This window comes from Aythya marila, assembly GCF_965140915.1.
Source record: "Aythya marila genome assembly, chromosome: 3".
NCBI classification, from domain to species: domain Eukaryota; kingdom Metazoa; phylum Chordata; class Aves; order Anseriformes; family Anatidae; genus Aythya; species Aythya marila.
The window spans coordinates 99,826,970-99,850,361 of record NC_139044.1 but is presented as its reverse complement, the minus strand read 5'-3'; the positions used below and the strand labels follow the sequence as shown (position 1 = coordinate 99,850,361).

The 23,392-nt window shown below is 34.6% G+C and overlaps 1 protein-coding gene across 1 annotated transcript in view; it reads right to left on the bottom strand.

The window, feature by feature from the left end:
* Positions 1-13,781: 13,781 nt before the first annotated feature.
* The window catches only part of SNTG2 (syntrophin gamma 2), a gene marked incomplete at both ends in the record, with an annotated part of 288,908 nt that continues 279,297 nt past the window's right edge, over positions 13,782-23,392 (bottom strand). Inside the window, one exon of the mRNA XM_082758096.1 lies at positions 13,782-13,913. Coding sequence (XP_082614222.1) covers positions 13,782-13,913 — 132 coding nt within the window. The remainder of the gene's footprint in view (positions 13,914-23,392) is intronic.

The window sequence follows — 23,392 nt, the reverse complement described above, 5'->3', positions numbered from 1 at the left end:
TATTATTATTATTATTATTATTATTATTATTATTATTATTATTATTATTATTATTATTATTATTATTATTATTATTATTATTTTCCTGTCTTATTAAACTGTCTTTATCTCAACTCACGAGCTTCACTTTCCATTTCTCTCCCCCGTCCCAGAGAGGGAGGGGGGAGGGTGAGCGAACGGCTGCGTGGTGTTTAGCTGCCAGCCGGGTTAAACCACGACAGCTGGAAATGAGAAATTCTGAAGAAATTGTTTAATGGAATGTAATTTTTGGTTTATAAAACAAATGAATGGTTTATAAAACGAATGAATGCACTACACCAGATTAAGAAAAGAGAGAGAGAGAGCACAAACTGCAACTAAACACCACCATCACTAACAGAAAAGCAAGGATGCTGATAGAGGTGAACAACTGCAGTCAATAGAAGAAATAGGAATAGTGAATGGGCAACTGCTGCAGAGCAAGCACATGCAAAGGACATGTTAGAACATATTACAACAACTTGCAGTGACCATCAGGGATTTGACCTCTGGAGATCGTAATTTTGCTCAGTGAATGCTAATAATGTCCCCCCAAATGGATGGATGACATTATAATCTGGGTAGCAGAGTAATGAGGTATACATTTACATGCTTCAAGAAGAGATACAGAAAGTACTTGCACTTGCAATATGTCTCACTAGAACAAAAAGCATAAAAAAGCGCAAAAGATTTCACTTTCTCTGATAGGTCTGCTGTTATTTAATAATTGAGCAGTATTTCTTATTATGCAATGTAAGGAAATGCTCTGTAATTCTCTTAACATTTTTGTGATCACTTACCCTGCCTACTCTAGCCAGTTTAGCAGTTCCTCAGGACATGCTCAGCACATTCCCAAGTACCTGGCTGCATCAGTTCCAGCAGAGATTACTAGCTTGCATTTTTTTCTGTTCATATCCCCTTTTTTTTTTTTTTTTTTTTTTTTTTTTTCATTTAAGAGAGTTCTTCTACAGTTCAAATATCATTTTCTTTCCCACCATTGAATTCATATTTGAAATGACTTCTAAACATCAGTGATCTAATTGACTGTTCATGGAGCAGACTATGGAGTCCTGCTCTTTATTATGAACATTGCACTCATCTATGGCACAAAGAAAAGTGACTCATCAGAAATATATTACCCTGTGTATAAGAGGAGGTTAGAAGTATTTATGTATGCTTTCGTGAAGCTTTGTGGTCTACAGAAAAGTGCCTTGCAAATGCAGTTATCCTATTTACCTGAAGGTTTTACTTAAATTTTGTCTTTTTGTCTGTAATTACATGTTGTATCATGGATATTGTTTTCACACACACATGCACACACAAAAGAGCACAAATATTTAATGTTTGAAACTAAATAGCAAGTCTTTCTAGATTAAATACACTTGTCTGTCACGGTAAATATCAAAGTAGTCTATTTTTGCTTGAACACTTTTGACAAGAGAAAACTGCAAATTTTAGGCAGTGAATTAGTTCAAGATACTCCATAATTTTTTAACTCCTCTGCATGATTAGACACCATTTTCAATGTGGAGAAAACTTGTGAGTGCAGTCATAACAGTGATAAACAAGCTGCGGAAGCATAGCTCAAATTGTGGAATAATACCAAAGCAAGACAATTAGCGAACAGAAAGAGGAGAACTGGACATCTCTCACTTTAAGTACATCCTGACAGTGAATTAATTTCTGCCATCTGCAGTGCTGGAAATTGTAATGAGAAGACACTTCTCCATGCCTTTCTCCTTGCAACCTGTGCCGTTATTGAAACAGAAGAACTTGGAAACATCTTTAAAATCCAGGGCCTTTTTTCAGAGATGAAGCATGGCAGGTAACAGGAAAACTGATGGGTTGAGAATTTCCCATGTGCTGGATTCCAGTCTCTGCTGTCCACTTTCCCCTATCAAGGTCGTTTCCCCTTTTCCTTCTAACAGTTGAGAAACATACATTTGTTTCAGAGATTTAAATACAATTCCTGGTTTCCATTGCTTTTTTTGTCTTGCACTCCTTCTCCAGGAAGACTGTAATGCGTTTTTGACAAATTCTAAGCTTTGCTGAATACATTTAGAAACGAGATGCTATAGAAAAATGTATCAGACACAGGGTCTCTCCTGCAGAAAGTCTGTGCTTTATTGTAACACTTTCATTGCCACCAATATTTCTGCCCCTTGGCAATCTTGTTTGTGTACACAAAGCACTGAATAAGTCACTGTGCCTTTTCCACTTCAAATGATCTGTTAATCAAATCATTTTCTGTTCAGCCCAAGCTCAGCCTTCCACTACTTGCATTTGTGCAGGGACAATTGAATTTGCCCTTTAGAGCTATTACAGTGACATCAAGTTTCCTATTCCTCACTGAGTTTCAGCAGACCAGTATTTACTGAAGTGATTCATTTTATGACAGAGAACAAGGGACCTAGCAGTCTGCTGAACACATTTTATTGCTGGGAGGTGAAATGTCTCTGTGTGTGTAGAAAACTGGAGCTGAGCCCCCACTTGCTTGCTAACACCTTGCTGATGGAACGCTTTCAGAATGTTTGCCCTGTTTTGTTTCATTTTTGGTTCAAGCAAAGAAAGTATTTTTCTCGATGATCTTGAGGTCTCTTCCAACCTAGAAATTCTGTGATTCTGTGATTCTGTGTGATTCTTGGTCTGAACATAAAACTGTCCTTTACTCTCAAACAAAAATCTGAGACAAAATATGTTTATAAGAAATGGTGAACCTTTGCTTTCTAATGTAGCAGAGTGTATTTGTAGGATTCAGGGCCTCTAGGACTAAGAATGGTGATTATTCTGCATATGGGCAGAAAAGAAAGAAGTACATAAGAAATAAGCGTTAAATGGTGATGCAACTGGTAGTCAGATGCACCAAATGACCTCTCATATTTGAAAATGTTACAGCATTACAGTTTAAAGGCTGTCTTTCCTACTCTGTATGAATATGTTGCAATGAGTACAAAATATGATCTAATTTGATATGATTAGAAATTAGAAGTTAGGAAAAAAAGGGATGAATTTTCAATACAATAGAATTTTCAAGTGCATCATATGTGCTTATTTTCTTCTGCTTGTAATATTTGTAGATATATCTATGTATATTTGCTCTTGTCACGCTAAGAATATTTTGCAGAAAATTTTCTATATTCTATATTACTATATTCTTAATTTGTTTCAAATCCAACAGTGAAGCACACATCTAGTGGGGCTAATCTATTTGACCCCAAAATCACAGGATATATTCACAGATAAATAACCATAAGTAAACAGCCGATTACACCTTAATGACTTCCACTCATCAGCTGAGGCATGGCAATCATCTGGAAGCATATTCCCAGCTCATTGCAGATATCAAGTGAAACACATTCAGTAAACAACTGCAAAGGTCTAGGAATTCAAAGTGAGTCTGAGTAGATGGTTGAGTACTCAGCAATTTTAATTATTAGGCCCATGGGGGGGGACGGGGGGGAGGATCTAAATAATCACATCTGAATAGAAAGGCTGCCCTTTTTTTTTTTTTTTTTCCACTGCAGGAATAGCAAAGGTTATGGTTAGGAGCTGGTTAGATGGTTAGTTAGATGCTAGTTAGTTAGGAGCTAGTTAGATGGTTAGGTATGGAGCTGGTTAGGATTGCTGGCTTCCAAGCTGTCTCTGAATGAACCCCTGTGGATGTTTCGTAGCCTGGTCTCCAGTGTCACAAACTATGGCTCATAAAGGCACTACAGTTTTGTCTTTGTCTTGCTTTGGGTCCTAGCTATTTATCCTTTTTGTGAGTATTTTCAAAATATCACCTCCCCTACAGGCAGTCTGCAAACAGAACACAGTGAATGAATTAGGCTTTTTAAGATCTTGCATACAGTACTTTAAAACAAGAAGAGGTTTGGGAAATCTTAGTTGAACCCAAAATGGTAGTTCTTTTGCTTTGGATAAGATTTTAAGGTAATTAAACCATTATATGTCCAATATTGGGACATTTTGTCTTCATTATGCTAGACAAATGTTCCTTGTATTTGCAATACTTGACGAAACACCCATTCCCTCACTTTAATTTTTACTTGGAGTTCAAACTCATTAAAGTACCTCTGCACACACTCCTGGCAATTTTCAGTCTGAGATGGCAAAGAATAGTGAACCACTGACCTTTTTTTTAAAACTGTTTTTTTTTTTTTTTTCCTTTTTTCCCATACAGTTTGAATTCCAGGCATTTTCATTTGGAGCAGATGTTTTCATGACAAACAACTGGTCCAATTTATCTTTTAAAAAATGCTGGTTTTGCTTTGGAAATCAATAAGGAATGTAGGTAAATGAAGAGAAGGATGGAGCATACCATTAAAAAAATCAAAATATTAATTTTATTTCTTATCTTTTTATCAGCAAACCAAAAATGAAGAGAAACAAAAATACCATTAAAAAAAAAAAAAAGTTGTTTTAGAACAACTACAAAGAGGTTTTTTTTTCAGGCTGTTGAATTTTTTTTTCAGGACAAGAGATCAGAAAGCAACTATAAAAGAATAAAGATTGATTTTGGAAAGACCTGTGACAAATGAACACAACATATACTCTTCAGAAAAATTAAAAAAAAAAAAAAAAGTGAAATGCTGTGATAAATCAAAGGACAATGTATATTGCAGATTAAAATGCACCAACAAAATTGAAGCAGCTGAATAGCATTAAGGAAAAACATGGCCCGTTATTACACAAAGTTTAACATACGTACACTTTCAGCCAACACACTTTTGCAAGCAGTATCAGAAAATTTGTACAGCTGTGGATGGGAGAAAAAATACTGTGATTATTAAAAACAAAAACAAACAACCACCACAAAACAACAAAACAAGCAAACAAACAAAACAAACAAACAAAAAACCACCTGTACCTTGTCTGCTTGCTTGTATTGTTAGGAAAAAAAAAATCAGTCATGTCAAACTAGGAGAACAATTCCTCTGAAGGCAAGAGAGCGAACTAATTCTGACTGCAAGGAACCACTTGATGGCTGGCAAATCTATTTTGGGGAAACTTTTCTCTATCTAAACCTGTTTTATGCCTCTTAGCTAGATTAAGTAAAATCATAAGAAGACATGTAAATGTATATAATACTGATGAAAACGCACCTATTGAGGAATGCATGCTACTTAGCACAGGAAAAGATGTATGGTACTACCATGTCTAGAATCCACCAGACAAGAAAGGAGTATGGTGCAAGATTTTCCAAGGGGAATAAAAAAAATAAAAACATGAAAGAATATTTTAAAAAAGATTCATAAAAGGAAAATGTCCATAAAAGGAAGAGAAAAGCTTTGTATACACCATTTTTATATAAACATTCAAAAACTAAAGATTACAGGGTTGTTTTATGACTTATTGCAGAACTACAGGATATAAAATCTACAGGATATAAAAAGGGTGTTTGAGAAATGTATTAAGAAAGTAAAAGGAAATGCAAAAAATATTGAGAGTTCAGAGAATAGAAATGGTTAATGTGGCAACAGAAAGCATTAGAATGATTTGGCATATATTTTATAGGAAATTATTACAATCAAAATTACTGTAATAATAATAATAATAATAAAAAACACACCACATTTAAGAGTATTTTGAGATCTCTTTAAAATGAAAAATTTAAAATGCAAAATGAAGTGACAGGCAGAACTGGTAAGAAGTTAATTCAGTACAAGTTGTACAAATGACCACAAACTCAGAATTTGGCTCAGTTCATGGCACAGAATGAGGTATTCTCATGGCACAGAATGATAGTATTCTCACCTACAGTATACAGTAGTATATATATATACAGTAGTATATATATATATTAACATTTGAAACTCCACAGTGCTTTGATCCAAAGAAAGGTGAAGGGCAAAAGAAGTAGAACTTTAGTTTTGAATTTAATTTCTTATCCTCTCATCCTGCTATGAATATTCTGGTGATTGGGAGAAATATATCTGTGATAATTCTAAAAATGATGATAAAAACACCATTGGCTTCCAGGAAGAACTAAAGCCCAGAAGTGGTTCTGATACTGCAGGGCTTAAACCCTGCAGCTCTTTAATGTTTCCTACTTCTCTCTGACTGCATGTATTTATAAGTACATACAGAATACTAAGCAGGCAGGCAAGCGCTAGGGCTTTGGTGGTAACCAATATGTTTTTAGTAGCAGACAGGTGGGAAAAAAACACAACCTTTACTACAAAAACTCTTCTCTGCAGTACTGAATAAAGCTAGAACACAAGGCAAATGCAAACCATAGAATTTCCCAAAGTCTCATCTTAGTATGAAACATTTAAGAAACTTTTTTTTTTTCTTCCTGTTTTATCCAACAGCAAAATAATCTAACTAAACACATTGGTTCAGTAAAAGATTTATGCTCTAAAACACAGGGAAAGTTTATCCCTAAAGCCAATTAAATATTCATATTAAATCAGCTGGGGAATATTTGTCCAGCTTCTGTGCAATAAGAAAAGAGCGAGCTGATTATGTACTCTGCTTATGGATGTTTTAGGGTGTACTAAAGGGCTGTAGTTTAGCTCAGCTCTGAATTTTAATTGAACAAACTGCTTAAAGACACAGTAAAAGGTCTCTAATATTTTTGTTATGAGTAGCTTGATGTTATAAGAGTCAGTGTATCCCCTGAGACATAGAACCAGTCTATAAATTAATACAATTTCTACTGCCTCATTTTAGAAATATTTTCTACTAAGCACTAGGTAGTAACTGCTGGCTGAAAAAGTAGGCTAAGTTTTTTCTCTCTTTCCTCACCCTCGCCCCATACTTGTTTAAGGGGATGACAAACTGGTTTATACTCCTTTCATTCCAGGATTGTTCTACTTTATTTTCATAATCTGCGAACATTGTTTAGTGTAGGACAGTCAGTGGAGAAGGATGAATATCTTTTCAGAACATGATTCAGTCCACTGGTTTTAGGCATCTATAACAGGTGGGATTAAAGCACACTCCTCAACTGCCAGTGTCTTTTCACTTATTATGAGTTGAGAAAGCTAACTAACAGAGACTGGACAACTAATTTCTACATGAATTCATTAATAAGCATGTATCATATTTCTATCATATTTGAAAATTTGAGGACATGTAAAAACCTGGCAGCCTCCTAACCTAGAAATATAACAGAAATAATGTTCCAATAATAACTTTTAACTAGGAAAGAAAAATAAAATCCTCCTCACATTTAACTTCCTTTCCCTTTTTCCTATTCTGGCAATCCTACAGACTATGTCAGACTGTCACGACTATGACAGTCATGATCAAGTTAGTGTTACAGAAAGAAAGAATGAAGTACTCTCACAGCTCTAACAGTAATAAAAATATTAAATACATGAACATTAAATATATTTTCAGTTAAGAGTTCTTGTAAATATGTCTTATTTCTAGTAAAAAAGATTATTTCAGCATTAAAGTAAATAAATAAATTCTGTATTAAAACCAAACCAAACAACAATAACAGCAACAAAACCCTTTCTAACATAATTTCTCTCCAGCCCCCACTCACCTACTCAAAATTAAAAGCTTTTGACTTCTGGAAAAACAAAATAAAGAGAAAGAGCAATGCTTTCCCTAGAAATTAGCACTTCAGTGTTTACAAGAGCAGAAGACTCTTGTGCAGCCTACTTTCCTGTGTAGCTTAGACCCTTCTGCCACTCTCAATTCCCAATGTAGTGACACTTACACAATATATCATGTTTTTTCCAGAGGAAAAAAAAAAAAAAAGTCTGTGATGCATCTAGACTGAAGGTATGAACACCTGCATAACTGTAGTTCCTATAGGGCATCATAGCAGCCTTTCCAAATAAAATATTATAGTTTTCTGTCCAAGTAGTCTGGCTTTGATTTTTCACTGAAAAGTCAGTTTTTTGTTGTTGTTGTTTTGTTTTGTTTTGTTTTGTTTTTCCCTGCAGGAATAAACCCATGTACTGACAATGAAAGCAGCTGTGCACCAAGGCAATATTAGAAAAGAAAACAGGTTTTCTCCCTGCCTGTATAATTTAAAATTGTTTATCTTTTTCTCTTTTTCAGCTTAAGTCCTATGTAAGTCACTTGGAGTCTGTTCATCAACAGCAGTGGATTTCGGCTCCAGTCCATAGGACTTAATAACTTCAAATTTAATGAAAAGATTTTACTTGTAGAGTTCTTCTGGTTGAACCAGATTAAAATACATCTTCAATTTCATCTTGCATGCAACATAAATCCCTTTTGTGCTTTCTAATAAATTTACTACAAGGTCTTTTACTTCACATCAGATAACCTCTTCTCTACATGCTTCAACAAAAAAAGTATGTAAACATCCTTGAAGCATACATTAAGAAATTAAATAGATGATTACATGATATATTTTACATTATTTTCTTTGAAATAGCTCCCTATTAAGCAGCTATAACTCAATGGCAATCAACTTAAAGTAAGAGGACTACATGAAAGAATTTCTCTATGAAATTGTCAAGAGTGATAGATACTTTCAGCTTGTATGTTTATGTAAAGGAGTCTATTTAAGACTGTACAGTCTGTCCATCCTTTCCCTGCCTCCATTTTTGTAGTGCTTTGATCCACTTCCTATACATTGGAAAGGGGGACAGAAATCACCACTGTCTTCTCTTGACTTCTCACGTAGGCATGGAGGAAAAGGATTCCTTCTGAATGTCCATTCTCTTTGATGCACTTTGATGCAATAGCAGTAGAGGTGATATTCAGGTGGGTAGGGAGGTGTTGCAAAATGCCAACACTAGAAACATTTATGGAAATCTACTTAAAAAGAACTTCAGGCATTTGTAAATAATGCTTATGCCACTACAAAGATCAGACTATATATTAAAGGTTTTGTGGAAAAGCATGCCTTGCTGGAAGTTACCTATGAATGAATGTAGTTCAGAAAGAAAACAGGTGTTAGATTTACAATTGCAACATCTGTCAGAGTCTATCCTCTCCCACCCACCCCTAAATAATAAAATAAAATAAAATCTTGTTTATGCTTCAAGCTTACTAGCACAAGAGTGGCTATTACTCTGAAATACTTTCAATTTTTTTTTTTAAGATCCTAGTGTGAAAAGAATTAGGTCAGATATCCAGAACTTAAGCTTTGGCTGGATCAGCACAGCTTCAATATTATAATTCTATGCTTTACATCTATGATCAAAAATAAATGTTGAGGGATTTTTGAACCATCAAAGATCCCATGAGTTGCTGCAGCTGAGCAAACCAGGCTACCAGGATGTCTCTGAGAAGTTCCCATGACAGTGTTCCCACATCGCCAAATTGAGGAATTTAGAAAAATATTGTTGCCAGTAGCTGGCTTCATGGATGGGACCTATGTGACTGCTAATCAAGGGGGTTGTTTTCTTGCAGGTGGGGTTGTTTTCTTGCAGTTGTTTGTCTGAGTGCTTTTGACCAATAATCTTGTGTGAGACACCATCCGCCCCTGTTAAGTTTGCTATAAAAGTCAGGCTATTTGGGTAATAAAAGGGAGCATGATCTGACCATACTAGTGTTTGTCGTATTTTCGGCCATTCTTCCTGCAACAAATAAATATAAATAATATAGGTGAGCTGCACTGGGTGAGGCCCTGCCTCAACTGAAGTCAGTGTGAATCTATAGCAACATCTAAATTTATAACTAAAATTGTCAGTGCTCATTTTCTATCCCTGAGGCCATCCCGCATGGTCTGAACACAGCACCTCTATTAAAGTCTCCCTTATGTTAAACAGGGTAGCACAACCAAGACATTTACTGGGAACAGACCTTAGCTCACTCAGCTCATGACTGTGCACAGAACTTTTCTGCAGATTTCAATTAACGTTGATCAAAGAATGCCAGGAGTTATTTTAATAAATCTACAGTACAGTTCAAGTCCAGTTCCCAAGTCCAGTTCCCATAGCACTCCTTAGTTAGAATATATATCACTGACATTAAATCCATGGCACAAGTCATATATCATGTTCAAGTGAGTAACAACTCAATATCGTGTTTTCAAGTGGAGTCCTACTTAGCAGTTTGAAGTTTTGAGTTTAAATTAAAGACATAACCAGGACATATAGAAAATACCTTGGTTTTACTACATTTCTAATCATGAGTGGCTATCTTGATTTTGTGATGTTGCACAATTTTCTAGCGTTTCTGTGTGTCTTTACTTGGCCTTCTGTTTAGAGCTTTGCTGTAGCAAATGCCTCTCTCCTCCTACCCCTTACTCAACTCTGGTATCACTTTGATCACTCTGGTATCACTTTGATCACTGGAAAAAAATAAGATGAAACTGTATACAAATGAATAATGAAGTAGCAAAACTAAAGCTTAATATATCACAAGCACATAAGAAAGTATATTAAATTTTGTTTTCAGTTTTGATTATTAAGCAAATATTTGACATTCCAGCTGCCCAGATACCACAAAACAACTGTCCTCTGCTTCAGTGATTGAGTCTTTTGGGATGACTGTGGAGGTTACCTAGCCACCAGTAGATCTATTTACCATTTGGGGATCCTACTGTTTTGGGGTCTTCAGCGAGCTGAAAAGTAGTGACAATAGTGATGATACCCAGCATGCTATATTACATACGCTGTGAAGGTGATGACAAAACAATATATTTTACTGACATTAAAAAAATGTAACAAATAAACATAAGACACCAAACAAATTGGTAGTCTAACATTTTCCCATATGACATACATGTATGTTGCCCTGTTAAGAGAACTACAAAGAAATACAAGATCCTGGGGAAGTCCTATAAAACCCATATCAGAGCTGCGTAACAAGCTCTGTGTTAGCTTTTCCCAGGCTCTGCCAACTTCCTCTGAAGGCTGGCCTTTAGTCTCTGCTTTGGGATTGTTGCAGAATGCGAAAGGAAGGAAAAAGAGAGTGAGCTAACAAGAAATTTCAACTGTCTCTTTAAAAACATCTTTGGAGAATTATTTCTAAAATACAGCCCTAAAGTCCAAGTGGTGAATTGCTAAGAACTTTTTCTCTTATCTTTCTAGGGATTGATTTGCACATATCAGAAGAAAAATCCTATCTTGCAAAAATGGTAGAGAATGTCAGGAATTCCCCCAAACAAGTAAGAAAGTTACTTCAAATGAATATAAGCAACTTCATATAATAATTCTGAAGGTGGCTAATGAAAATATGCAATATCCTCTTATAATATGAGATAGGATTGCATAAGGATATGCAATATCCTCTATAATATATGCTCTTGACAAACATAAATTAATTAATTATTGTACAAAACTGCTCTAAGGAAAATAAATGCAGGATTCTGATGGAGAAAGACAAATCCTTAACAGGGAAATAAATAGAATTGTTTTGAAAAATATAACAGACAATCAGAAATTTTGAAATGAGAAATTGAAAAATAATTTGCAAGCAAATGTGTGTTGTTGAGAATAATCAGTAACCTCCAAGTGGAAGGGGCATGGGAATAAATTGTCAAAATGAAATACTAGAGGCATCCTTATAGTTCCAAGAAATTGTTCTTTACCAGAAAGTTTATTGTATTGACCTCTAATGTTAATATTATTAAAATTCATGAATATAGTCCTAACTGCATCTTGTATTTGCAATTAGTTTGATATTGACTTGTTTCATCTTAGGATGAAACTTAGGAACTTCTTAGGAGAAATGAAAGATTATTTAATAAATTTAACTTAAATTCTTTTAAGGTTTTAATTACAGTATTTGGAGATGTATTCCTTTTTTTCTTTTTCTTTTTCTTTTTCTTTTTCTTTTTCTTTTTCTTTTTCTTTTTCTTTTTCTTTTTCTTTTTCTTTTTCTTTTTCCTTTTCTTTTTCCTAGTGCTGAACTTTGCATGTAAGGGAATAGCAGTAAAACAGAGGAAGAATTCCATCATTCTTCAAACTACAGTCACTCTGCCATCTATAACTGTTCATGCTAATAACTGAGAATTGACTGTATCTATCATTGTATCTATCATATCATGTATCTATCATAAGCTATCATTTGTGAATGTTAAAATCTCATTAAACACAAAAAGCTGAAAAGTAAAAGGAAAGCTGAAAGTTATATGAAATATTTTCAATAAAAGCATGTTTGAGAAATACATCTTTGAAAAAAAAAGTAATATAAAATTTGGATGCTATTTGTTTAAAATATCATAATGATTATAAGTACATATTTACAGTCAATAAAAATATTTCTCAGTTTTGCTACATAGTGTTTTGACAGTAGTTAGCTCTTCTATTATGCCTCCTTGCAAACATTAGATCTGTAAACAGCACTAGAATTGCTACCAGCATCTCTAACATTGAAATTAATTTCTCTCAAGATACCACTTTGCAGTAGGCAATCGTTATGGTAGGATCAAATCACCTACTTCAGACACTTTATTTGTGCATGAGGTTTAAGTGGACAGATAAGCATCCCTTTAAAGTAGGTGCCTAAGGCCCACTGCAATCTGCTCTACCTGACTTATGATAGAGGAGGAACCTCTCTGACTAAATTTGAGCACTGAAGCTATGTAAAGACTCCTTATCTGAGATCTTTTAAAGGTACATACCTTCTTTTCTTAGCATACAGTGATTTTAGGCTTTTACTTTATCAAGACATTTTCTTGTGCTCCTAAAATATAGGCAGGGCTTTGATTATGTTGATCCATACTCATTGTATATATTTATGATATTCTTCTTGCTTCATTTCTTGATTGTGTGCTTTTTTTTTTTTAATTTCTCAGGGAAAAACAAAACAAAGCAAAACAAAAACAAAATAAATAAATAAAAAAAACACACACACAAAAAAAAAAAACCACACACACACAAAGATATTGCCTGATGTTGACTCAAAACTGCACTTAAGAACAAATGAGACTTCTATTACAGAAGCCTGGAATACTTGGTATTACTTACCACTAAGATTAAAATGTCTTCCTTTTATAATTTTTCAGTATCAGGATGTTTTCATTAGCTGTGCAAGTAAAAAAGTGATTTCAAAAGGAATGTTAAGGATATGCTAAAAGTAGACCTGCATTATTTTCTTAGCAAGGAGAAACTCTTTTCATTTCTATTTAAGCATGTATGTAAATCAGGATTAGAGGTAAAGGAAAATAAAAAGTTAAGTGAGCTAGAAAAATCTTTATGTCCAGCTATCACCATACTGACAACATCCTCTGCCAAGCAAAGAAGTCACTGAAGAATGTCTGCACAGCATCGCATCTGAGGCTAATGTCAAGGCAATCTATGAATGATTAGATGACTGATTCATGGAAACTTCAATAATATATAAGAAAACCCTACAGGTCGGTGCTTATAGTTATGTCAAATGCGTGCTTATGCCTTTTCCTCAGTCTCAAATAGAGTACATTGTGTTTTAAGATCAATTCTTATTGCAGTTTTCTAGAATAATTAGTTTTTTTTTTTTTTTTTTTTTTTTTCTACAGTGAGGGCTGCAGCAATTTTCAAGATGCACTTAAGAGGCCAATCTTTGGACACACACTTTTCAAACGTTAGTCCATGTTTTTATCTGATATGGGGGATATGTGTGACCATAAGAACAGAAGTCAAAATGACACCACAAATGTTATTGAATGAATATTTGCTCAGAATTTTACATTAATGCTGAAGACAACAAACTGATTCAGTTTGACTTAATATTTGTTAACTCATAGATTCAAAATATTGAACAGATTGTGAAAACTGTTAACATTACAGATAACACAACTACAGACTTCTTAGAAAATCACAAAGTTGCAATATTGTGCATGAAATAACTACTTTCTTTAAGAAAATAATTTATTTTCCATAATCACTACATATAATCTTATATCAGTTACTGTACATATATTTTCTTGCAATGCTCTGGCTGTCTATGAATACTGGATCCACAGATGCCACTTTTGCTGCTATGAAGGAGTGAATACAGTGTAATACTGCCGTCAAATCCTGAAATTCAAGTTCCTGAAAGAGGAAGCAAGAGAAAAAAGAGAGAAAACATGATTTCATATTCAGGTCTATAAATTTTTTACATAAATACAGAAAAGACTAATCAGCAAACGGCAATGGACTTTAAATGAAAATTTGAACCTTTAAAGGGAACTGTAAATTTAAAAGTGCTAAGAATAAAAGATGGATATCCATACCTCATTCACTGGAAGTGCAGTATGTCAATTTAATTTTCACCCTCTGCTGCTTCATTGTTTACATTTCACTCAGCTTAGGCAATGAAAGCATTCAACTTGCAAGAACATTTAAATATCACCCCATGTTTTAAATTATTTGAAAAGTTAAAGGTGTTTGGGAATGATGTGGTTTCAAGTCTCAGCCAGGGGAGGCTGATGAGGACACATACCTTGGCAGCCTCTAAAGGAAGGAAGCTAGAAGGACAGAGGCCAGGTGGAAGCAAAGATAAACTCATACCACGGCTTGCACATAAAAATAGGGCTATTTGAAATTCATATGCCCCAATTCAGCAAGAAAAATACTCTTAACCAGGTCTCAGATTCCCTTGACTTTTTATAAAATATTTCACCTGTGCACAATGGACAACATTTCTCTTTCCCAATCTCAACAGACAGAAATGGACCGATATTCTAACATAATAACAAAAAATATAGTATAAAAAGCATGTTAAATTTATATGATGTTACTCTTTGTAAAATCTGCAGCTGGACACTGGGTATAGTTTTTGGTTTGGGGAGAACACATTTGATTTCAACAGGATATGCATTTAAAGGTACTGGTTACATAGTAGCTTATCAGGGAATAACCTATCTGCTTATTTTTAAATGAAAATTAAAGCACTGAACTTCTGATTTTCCTATTACAGTATTTTACAGTATCTCCTAAACATAATTGCCTTAGACAGAACATTTGGAATGTATTCCTGTTCAGGAAACCATTTTGCTATCAAAGGCAACTTTGTATTGGCCATTGCTGGCAAATTTTTGGTAGTGGGAAGACTGCATAGGCAGCCTCTGTAAGGAGAGCAAGTTGTTCCAGGAAAGGTTTAGGTTGGAAATTAGGAGAGGAGATATTTCTTCTCAGAAAGAGCGGTCAGACATTGGAACAGGTTGCCCAAGGAGGTGGTGGAGTCACCGTCCCTGGGGGTGTTTAAGGAAAGGTTGGACCTGGTACTTAGGGACATAGTTTAGTGGCTAATATTGGTGGTAGAGGTTGGACCAAATGATCTTGGAGGTCTTTTCAAACCTTGATGATTTTGTGATTCTATGAGAGGCTGGGGATGCCCCATGCCGGACACAGGTGGTTCCAGCTGACTCCAAAGGCCCCACTGCAGGGCACGGCCAGGCCCAGCACTCAAGATGGTGGTGATTAAAAATACACTTAAGAAAGGGCAGCAAATTAAAAAAAAAAAAAAAAAAAAAAAAAAGCAACAAGGACAATGCAGCAGAAAGTGGGACAGTGCAGCAGAAAGTGCTCCATGGTAAACACCCTCAAAAAGACTGCAGCCCATTGGGGACCCGTGTTGGAGCAGAGGAAATGAGTAGGAAGGAAGGAGCAACAAAGGAATAAAATGAGAATCGAGAAGTGTCAGAAAGAAACCATTGCATCTTAACCCCAACTTCATGTGCCACCTCACCAGAAGGCCTGAGTATATCTTATAGCAAAGATGGGGGGAAACTGGGAGCAGAGGTCTCTGAACTGGGGAAAAGGGATGAAAGGTGTTTTTCCTAAGTGTTTAAATGTGATCTTTCTTTCCCAGCACCTGAACCAGTAATTAAATGTCTTAATTTAAGTTAAATTTTGCAAGATATATTGCAGATGATGATGATGATGACGATTATTATTATTATTATTACTTCTGACCCACAAATGTGCTCATTTCTGCTCTTCCCTCCCACTGATGGTGGGGCAGGTAGCTGAATGGGTGGTCAGCTGCTGGGGGGGGACAGCCCACCGCAGGCACTGTCCATACTCAGGGACCTCCTAACTGAAACTACTGGAAGTACTCCTGAGAATGAAGAGTTACTTACATGAGTAATAGCTTCAGGATCTGCCCAACCTTGCTAAAGAGGACATTCTGAAGACACCTGCATTAACCACACTTCTGCAACACCTTTGAGTGTTCAAGGAACCAAAGGAGTTAACAAGAATATACCAGAAAATGGACCACTATGATGAATCTCATCTGTCTGTACTACAATATTTTAAAAAAATACTACAGGTAGTCAGAAACTGTTTTTCTGCTTGTCCAGATGTGCAGTGTTCATTGTAAAATGTTTGGCATTTGAGAGATTTTGAGAGATTTATTTTTTCATCATGGAATTTTTATTTTTCCAGTATTCCTTACTACCCTACTTCCAATATTGTTGTGATTAAGCACTTCCCTGAAATATATAACTTTTATATACCTTCTTCTTTATTCTCCTTTTCAACATCTTTATTTTACTGACTTTTTATTTTGAGGTAGTCGATTCCTTCAGAAGCTAAAGATAACGGGACAGGTGTCCTTGTAAACATCTGGTATATGAACATTTGGTGTATGAACATACTGTTAAGTAAGTAACAGCCATAGTGATAGATACCTTTATTATTTTTAATAAATATTTTATGTCTCTTTGTTATATGATCGTAATCATACTGTCTCCTCTTCTGTGGCAGTAAAGTATTACCAGAATACGAGGTCATTTTGTACATCTCCACAGAAGGCAGATAATGACTAACTCAGGTGCTGATACACAACAAGTAATACTGTGATTTCATTACGGGAAAGCAACCTGTAAGCATTTGGCAAGATTCATAAGCCAGACTAACTATGTTCACATAAAATATGTGATTTAGTTTAGCCATATTTCTTTGCTTCTGCTTGGTAGATTCCCCAGTTTAAGTGTACTATACTTTGTTTTTAAAAAACAGTTGTACTTGGCTCAGTAGAAATAAAACCAATCCGGATGTTTTAAGTAAATAATAAATAAATAAATAAATAAATAAATAAATAAAGCAAATAAATAGTCTGGTGTGATACAGGACACAATGTTCAATCTAAATACAGGAAAAACTGCTTGATTTCCCTCTAAGACAAATGCTAATAAGAGTTTTCATAGGACAAATGTGGTCTCCAAGAGCCTGAATGAAATTAACTCATTGGGGATTTCAAATTATTTAAACAACAAACAAACCAACTTTTTTTTTTTTTTTTTTAAATAAAATGATCAAAAATAGAGGTTCATTGTTTATTTTTCAATACTGACTAGGCTACAAGCAGGAGAACACAAATTGTAGACTCTTATTCTACCTCACATTCTGCAGAATAAAACAAAGTTGATATTTGCCTTTTTACTGTTTCATTCAGGAAATAGCCAGGGATTCTGGTGGAATTATGAAGCAAACAGGATCAGACACATGAAAAATAAAAAGGTGGAAGAAGAAGGTGGCAACAGACTTTCAATATTTGAAGACTCTAGTTCATGATGAAGATGAGTATATATATTTTTTCAAACAATTGTGCACTGTTTCCTTACAGGCTCAGGCACATATAGTTTATTGTCTCAGGGATTTTATTTTCCACTAAACAAATCTATTATTCTCAGACAAATGTAATCTTCTTTTACTGTTTACTTTGCCAGCATATTGTGGCAATAAGCAATATTACCGTACAACAAGAGTAATGGGATCATATTCAGCATGCTTCCAGGATATGCTCATAACACCATGTTACCCATGGTATCATGGCCTTACAAGTGCCTTTTGCACTATAAAGGCCTTACAAATGCCTTCATGCTCAATGAAACATCCAAGAAAGCTACAGAAAAGTCCTCCTCAGACACAGTAACCTTTGGACAGAGTACGTTTTGGAAGCAAGCACTCAGAGATTATTCTCTCAGTGCACACATAAGCCTGGGAGAACAATGCTTTCATCCCCTAAATCCTACACAGAATATGTAAGCAGAGGTATTTGGATGTATATAATAATTTGTGTTTAGTGGTTCATTACCAGACAAATAAATTTTAACTTTCCAGAATCTTGAACCACAAGAATTTTGTAATTCTATAGCTTTGAGAATTTGTTAACATAAATGAAATGACTCCCCTATCCCTTCAAAAATTTTTGAAGTTTTCCTACAGCTTTTAAAGTAAAAATAGGTGAATTCAGACACTATGCACAGGCCATTTTTCATTTGAATTAATAAGCCATTATAAACAGATTACTATAATTGGATCTCTTATACAATGTGCCTCTGCAATATTTCCTTGCTTATTTTCCTTCCATGCAATGGGAGAACATTTTAGTTTTTATGAGTAGATTTTAAAGAAATATTGCAATAAAAGTCAGATATTCTTTTATCTGAAAGCAGCTAACAAAGGAGAATAAATTAGAGATGCGTGACAAAAATTAAGGAATCTTAAACATTGCATCTTGATTAAATCAAGGTTTAGGGAGGTGTGCTGTTATTCATCTTTCATTGCTCTTTACTACAAAATTCTGCTTTCTGAGTGTATAATTCAATGGATTTGAAACGCAATGCAAACTGCTAGGTGACTTCCCACTACTTCCAATCTCTAGTCAACCAGCACAAGTTTATCAAAATGTATTCTGGAAAATGTTGCTACCTGCAACATCTAATTGCAAAAAAGTTCATAAACCCTTACGCCTTTAAATGCTGCACTTGGTTGCTTCTGTGTGAGCAGATAAATATACCTTAACTGGAGTAAAACAATCTGTCAATTATAGAAGTTCTCTTAATTGTGTTAAACAACTATGGACCCCCCTGTACTTAATGGAAATTAAACTGAAATTAAATTAAATGGAAATTATATGGAAATTATGGACACTTGGAAAGTAGATTTCCATAAATTTCCATTTATATGGAAATCTTGGACACTTCCAAGATTCTAAATAATAACAAACACAAAACACCCTATAATCTTATGAAAACAATAGAGGCATAAGCCAACACAACCAATGAACAGGCTGTGCAATTTATTATGATTCATATCTAGTTAAATAATAATAAAAAAAATAAGATAACATCAAGGGAAGTAGCAAAACTCTCTTAAACTTCTGTTTTTGTGTACTTGCTAGTTAATAGGTTAAGAAATAATTGCCCTAAAAGAAGAAAAATCTCTTGAGAACTAATATCAAACCAAGCACTTCAGTAATGTGTAATAATTGGCATTCAGTTGCTGAAGTATTCATTTGGGCCTCATACTCAACATTAGATCTCATTGCAGAAGAAAAATGAAGCGTAAGTGTTGGTTAAAATCCTTTGAGCAATTTAGACCATGTAATCTTTATTCTGATTTTTTGGAGGCATAAAGAAACCACTTCTATTTTGATTGATAGATATGGTCATAAGGAAACGTTTCTTAAAACATTTTATTGTTATTTTATTTGTATTTTATTGACAATATATGTCTATCATAAACAATATAAAATTAATGTAAACATTCAGAAAAAAAGTAGTGCCATTATTTAACTCCCTTTGTATTAAGTTTTACACAACTAAAATCTAGCATACACACAGGACTTTTAATAAATGCTACTCTGTATAAAATACTATAGAATAATGTATATGTTCTCAGCTTAAGTCAAAGTTTAAATCTTTTGAATTATAATATTTAAAAACAATAAATAATAAAATACAAAAGCACTCACATTAGTCTTAGATTTGCTCCAAAATTAACGGAACTCATCCAACAATTTCACCTTAGGTTCTGACTGATTCATTATGACATTCAACATATTGAGTGTCTGAAGCTAAAAGAGCTCAGAGCCTTTTACAAAGCTTTTCATTTCCTTTCTGCAAATATATTCACTTCTAAGCTGTACATATTTATCAAGAAAAACAATTAGAGATAGCTAACACAGACTGTAGGCAGGATTTCAGACTGCTCTAACAATATTATGTGAAGAGTTTTTGGATAAGAAAAGAGGAGAGATAGGAATGTGTCATCAGTGGGAGTCAATCCAATTCCCCTACCGGACAGTGCTCATTGATTCTATCAGAGTACAGACCAAACTGCGGCAGTTCCTCCCATGTACCTCAGAATTTTGTCTAATCTGTTAAAATTAATCTTTTGGATACTTACAATATGATCTTATTTCTATATAATATAATTTACATGCAGTTGAAAGAGGAAAAGCATTGCCAAACCTGTGTTTTAAGTGAAGACAGCACTCTGTTTTCTCCAGATAACGCTGCAGGTCCCTCAGAGGGATTACTTTTAAGAGCGGTACTGTTTTTGGAAATTGTTATAGAACAAGGTAGCCAAACAGGTAGCATAGGAGCTTTATACATGTAATTTAACAGTTAGCTCACTTCCCTTATGTTCTCTAACATCTTCACTATTTTATATTGTTTTCTATTAGGGTGAGATCATACGAAGAGAGAAGAAGAACTCTGAAAGTATTCTGTTGCAGGGCTCTGATATGGTCAACTGCGATAGACTGTGTTAGATATGGTCATCAGAGAAGTAATGTTCACCCTGAGGCCTGAGAAATCCAATTAATCACAAGAGTATTTGACAAAGTAGGACATAAATGAGGGTGGGGATGTGGTGCTTTGTCCCTGAGAGACACTTGATGCCTTCACAACCTTGAAGCTGTCTAGCAAGGGGCAGTCGTGTATATCCAGAACAGATGTTGGGGTACAGGCCTGTGCCCCAATTTGAGGATGGAGTTAGATCAGAGAACTGGTGTTCTGGTGGTGAATATATTCTTGGATGAAGATTACAACAGGGAAAGGGGAAGAGGATTAGGGGTTTAATTTGGAAATATGGATTTGGTGAAAGATAGGGATGGCATGAGGGACAGGGGAAATGTAGATACTGCATTGTCAGAGGACATGGAGACAACGTCTGCTAACAAGTGACCATCTGGAGTATGGTTTATAGGGTGCAAATTTTTCTTTTTCAGGTTTAGAATGTAATGTGATTTTTAGTTTTGTTTTGTTTTGTTTTTTGTTTTGTTTTTGTAGAAAATAACACCAATGATACTTCTTTCTAAGAAAAGAATCACTCCAATCTCTATTTTTTAAAGTAACATACCCAGCCAGGCAGATAACTGAGTTATCTGCCCTGCATCATCTAACTCCACCTATCTGCTTGCTTGCCTCATCTGTGACTGCTGTATTGTGTTTTTGTTTTTGTTTTTTTTTCCCTTAATTACAATTGTCTATTTTATGTGTATTTAGAAGAATCTCTGCATGTCTAATATTTCAATAATCAAGGCTATTTCAGTTTTCTATATGCATCCTAATAAGCAGTTAAGTACAGCAAAGGCACTAGAAGGAAGACAGCAAGCAAGGAAGAGCATAAAAGATTGGATTAAAGCAGTGGGAAGACAAGACTACAAAACTGCCTGCTGGTACTGAGAATATAAAATATGTGCACACTGCACTGACCTTGATCATTGTACGTGCACAGCCAAGTAAGAAAAATGTATGTTTTTGCTTTGCCCACCCACCTATAACAGTTGGATATATGATATATCATAAAGACTTTAACAGGCCTGTTGCACCACTAACACACACACACTTAAGTTTATTGATTACTTCTGAGAGATGTTGAATCACTATTTGAACAAGATATGAGCCTGTATTGTGTAAAGGCTCTATCTGTCAGCGTCTACATTTTCTGCACCTGTGCATTTCATGACTTCTTTAAGGACATTGGTGAGTCTTAGTGTTTATTAATTGTTGACATGAGTACAACTGTTACCACTGCATTCTTCAGCATGTTATTTCATTCTTTTTGATTGAAATGCTAACCATTCTTTTTTTTGGAAAGTAAAACAAAACAAAACAAAAACAAAAACAACAACAACAACAAAAACAAATAATATCTAGGTTTAAACTGTAGTCCTCATGGGAGTCAAAACAGAACAAGAAATTCTAAATTCATTTCTAAATTTTAGAAAGTATACCACAGCTTGGTTGCCATATAATGGTTGAAAAGAACAAATGTGTTAGTACTGTGCAGCTTAAAACTGTTATAAACAGGCAAAAATAAATTTTTGGCTATGGAATGAGGTATGAAAGCTTGCTCAGCTGTAAATTTTTATTTAAAACTCTTTGTGAATATTTGTGACTATTATTTACACACACACACATGCAAATTAAAATGGTGCTCTTACCTTGTAAGCATAAGAACTAGATCCATGGTGCCAAAAATCAATGCCAGATAAATTGCAACTCTATCTATGAATCGTACTTAAGTTTTTTAAGTGTTCTACAGGGACCAAGAAGAATCAGATGACTTTTCAGTGTCAGCTTCACTGATTCCGACTGCCACTGTCTACTGTCAAATCTGGAATACGTTTAAATGTGGCATTGGCAGATGCAAACTTTACTAATGCATAAGAAAGGCATCTGAAAAGTTGTTCTGAAGATGCTTGTCTAGGAGCAGGCAACTAAATTCACCCCTTCCAGAAAATATTAAAATTAATTTCCAACAGCAATCAGACTGTCCAATACTGTCAAATGGGTAAAGTCTTAACTGATATCCATCATAATCTTGCAAATGTTTTTCAAGCTCTCAAGATGTTCAGTAGTAAACTACCAGACTTCAGCAAGAAAAGACCCATATTAATAAAAAAACAGACGGGCTTGAGTGCTAGATTATGGTTTATTGATGCTAGAGATTAATGTTGCTATAAAGAGAGAGCTTTACTTGGACTCTCTTTAATATTCCATATCTCTCAACTAATGTGGAATACATTTCCTCTCAGGTGCATATAGTAAATCTAAAGACAGAAGCACAGTTGCTGACTTGTCCTTGATCACTCTTCTGAAATTCTCCTGTTTTAAATAAAAAAGGATTTGTTGCAAACTGTGCTGCACAGTCTAATTGCAAAAGCATATCAGAGTGTGCTCTTGTACAACTATGTTGAGGCTTGAAGTCAGTGAAGAAAAAATACTGTATGCACTCTGATAAATATGCAGGGTTCTTACGCTATATGCATAACAGACAGGAAGTGCATGAGAAAAGCAACATTTACTTGAATGCTTGAATATGGCTCACAACAGACTAGTGAAAATATGATTTATTTTTGTATTCTTTCTTCAATTAAATATTTGTGACCAAGTTGGTAAAAGAGGAAATGTAGTGAAGAAAGATAAATAAGGTCTCTTTCCTTTCTCAGTTTGAATGAATTGCTAAAATATAATTCCATTTTTCTTTTCAACAGAGGATAGAAACAAAACAAGATGAGAAAAAAATGCTTATATGGCTCAATTAAAATATGCCTGGAAAAAAAAAAAAAGATCTTATCTTCCAGGTAGCTAGAGTTAAAACATGAATACAATCTTAGAAATATTAGTAACTCTTTTTTTTTTTTTTTTTTTTAAAGCAAGTGTACTTGCCATGTAGACTCAGAATATCTAACGTTATTGACATTACTTGGAACTTTGTCTGTACTGGACCATGTGTTCAGGTACGTAAGTTATATACAACTTTGCCAAATATAAAATGTTTTCGCC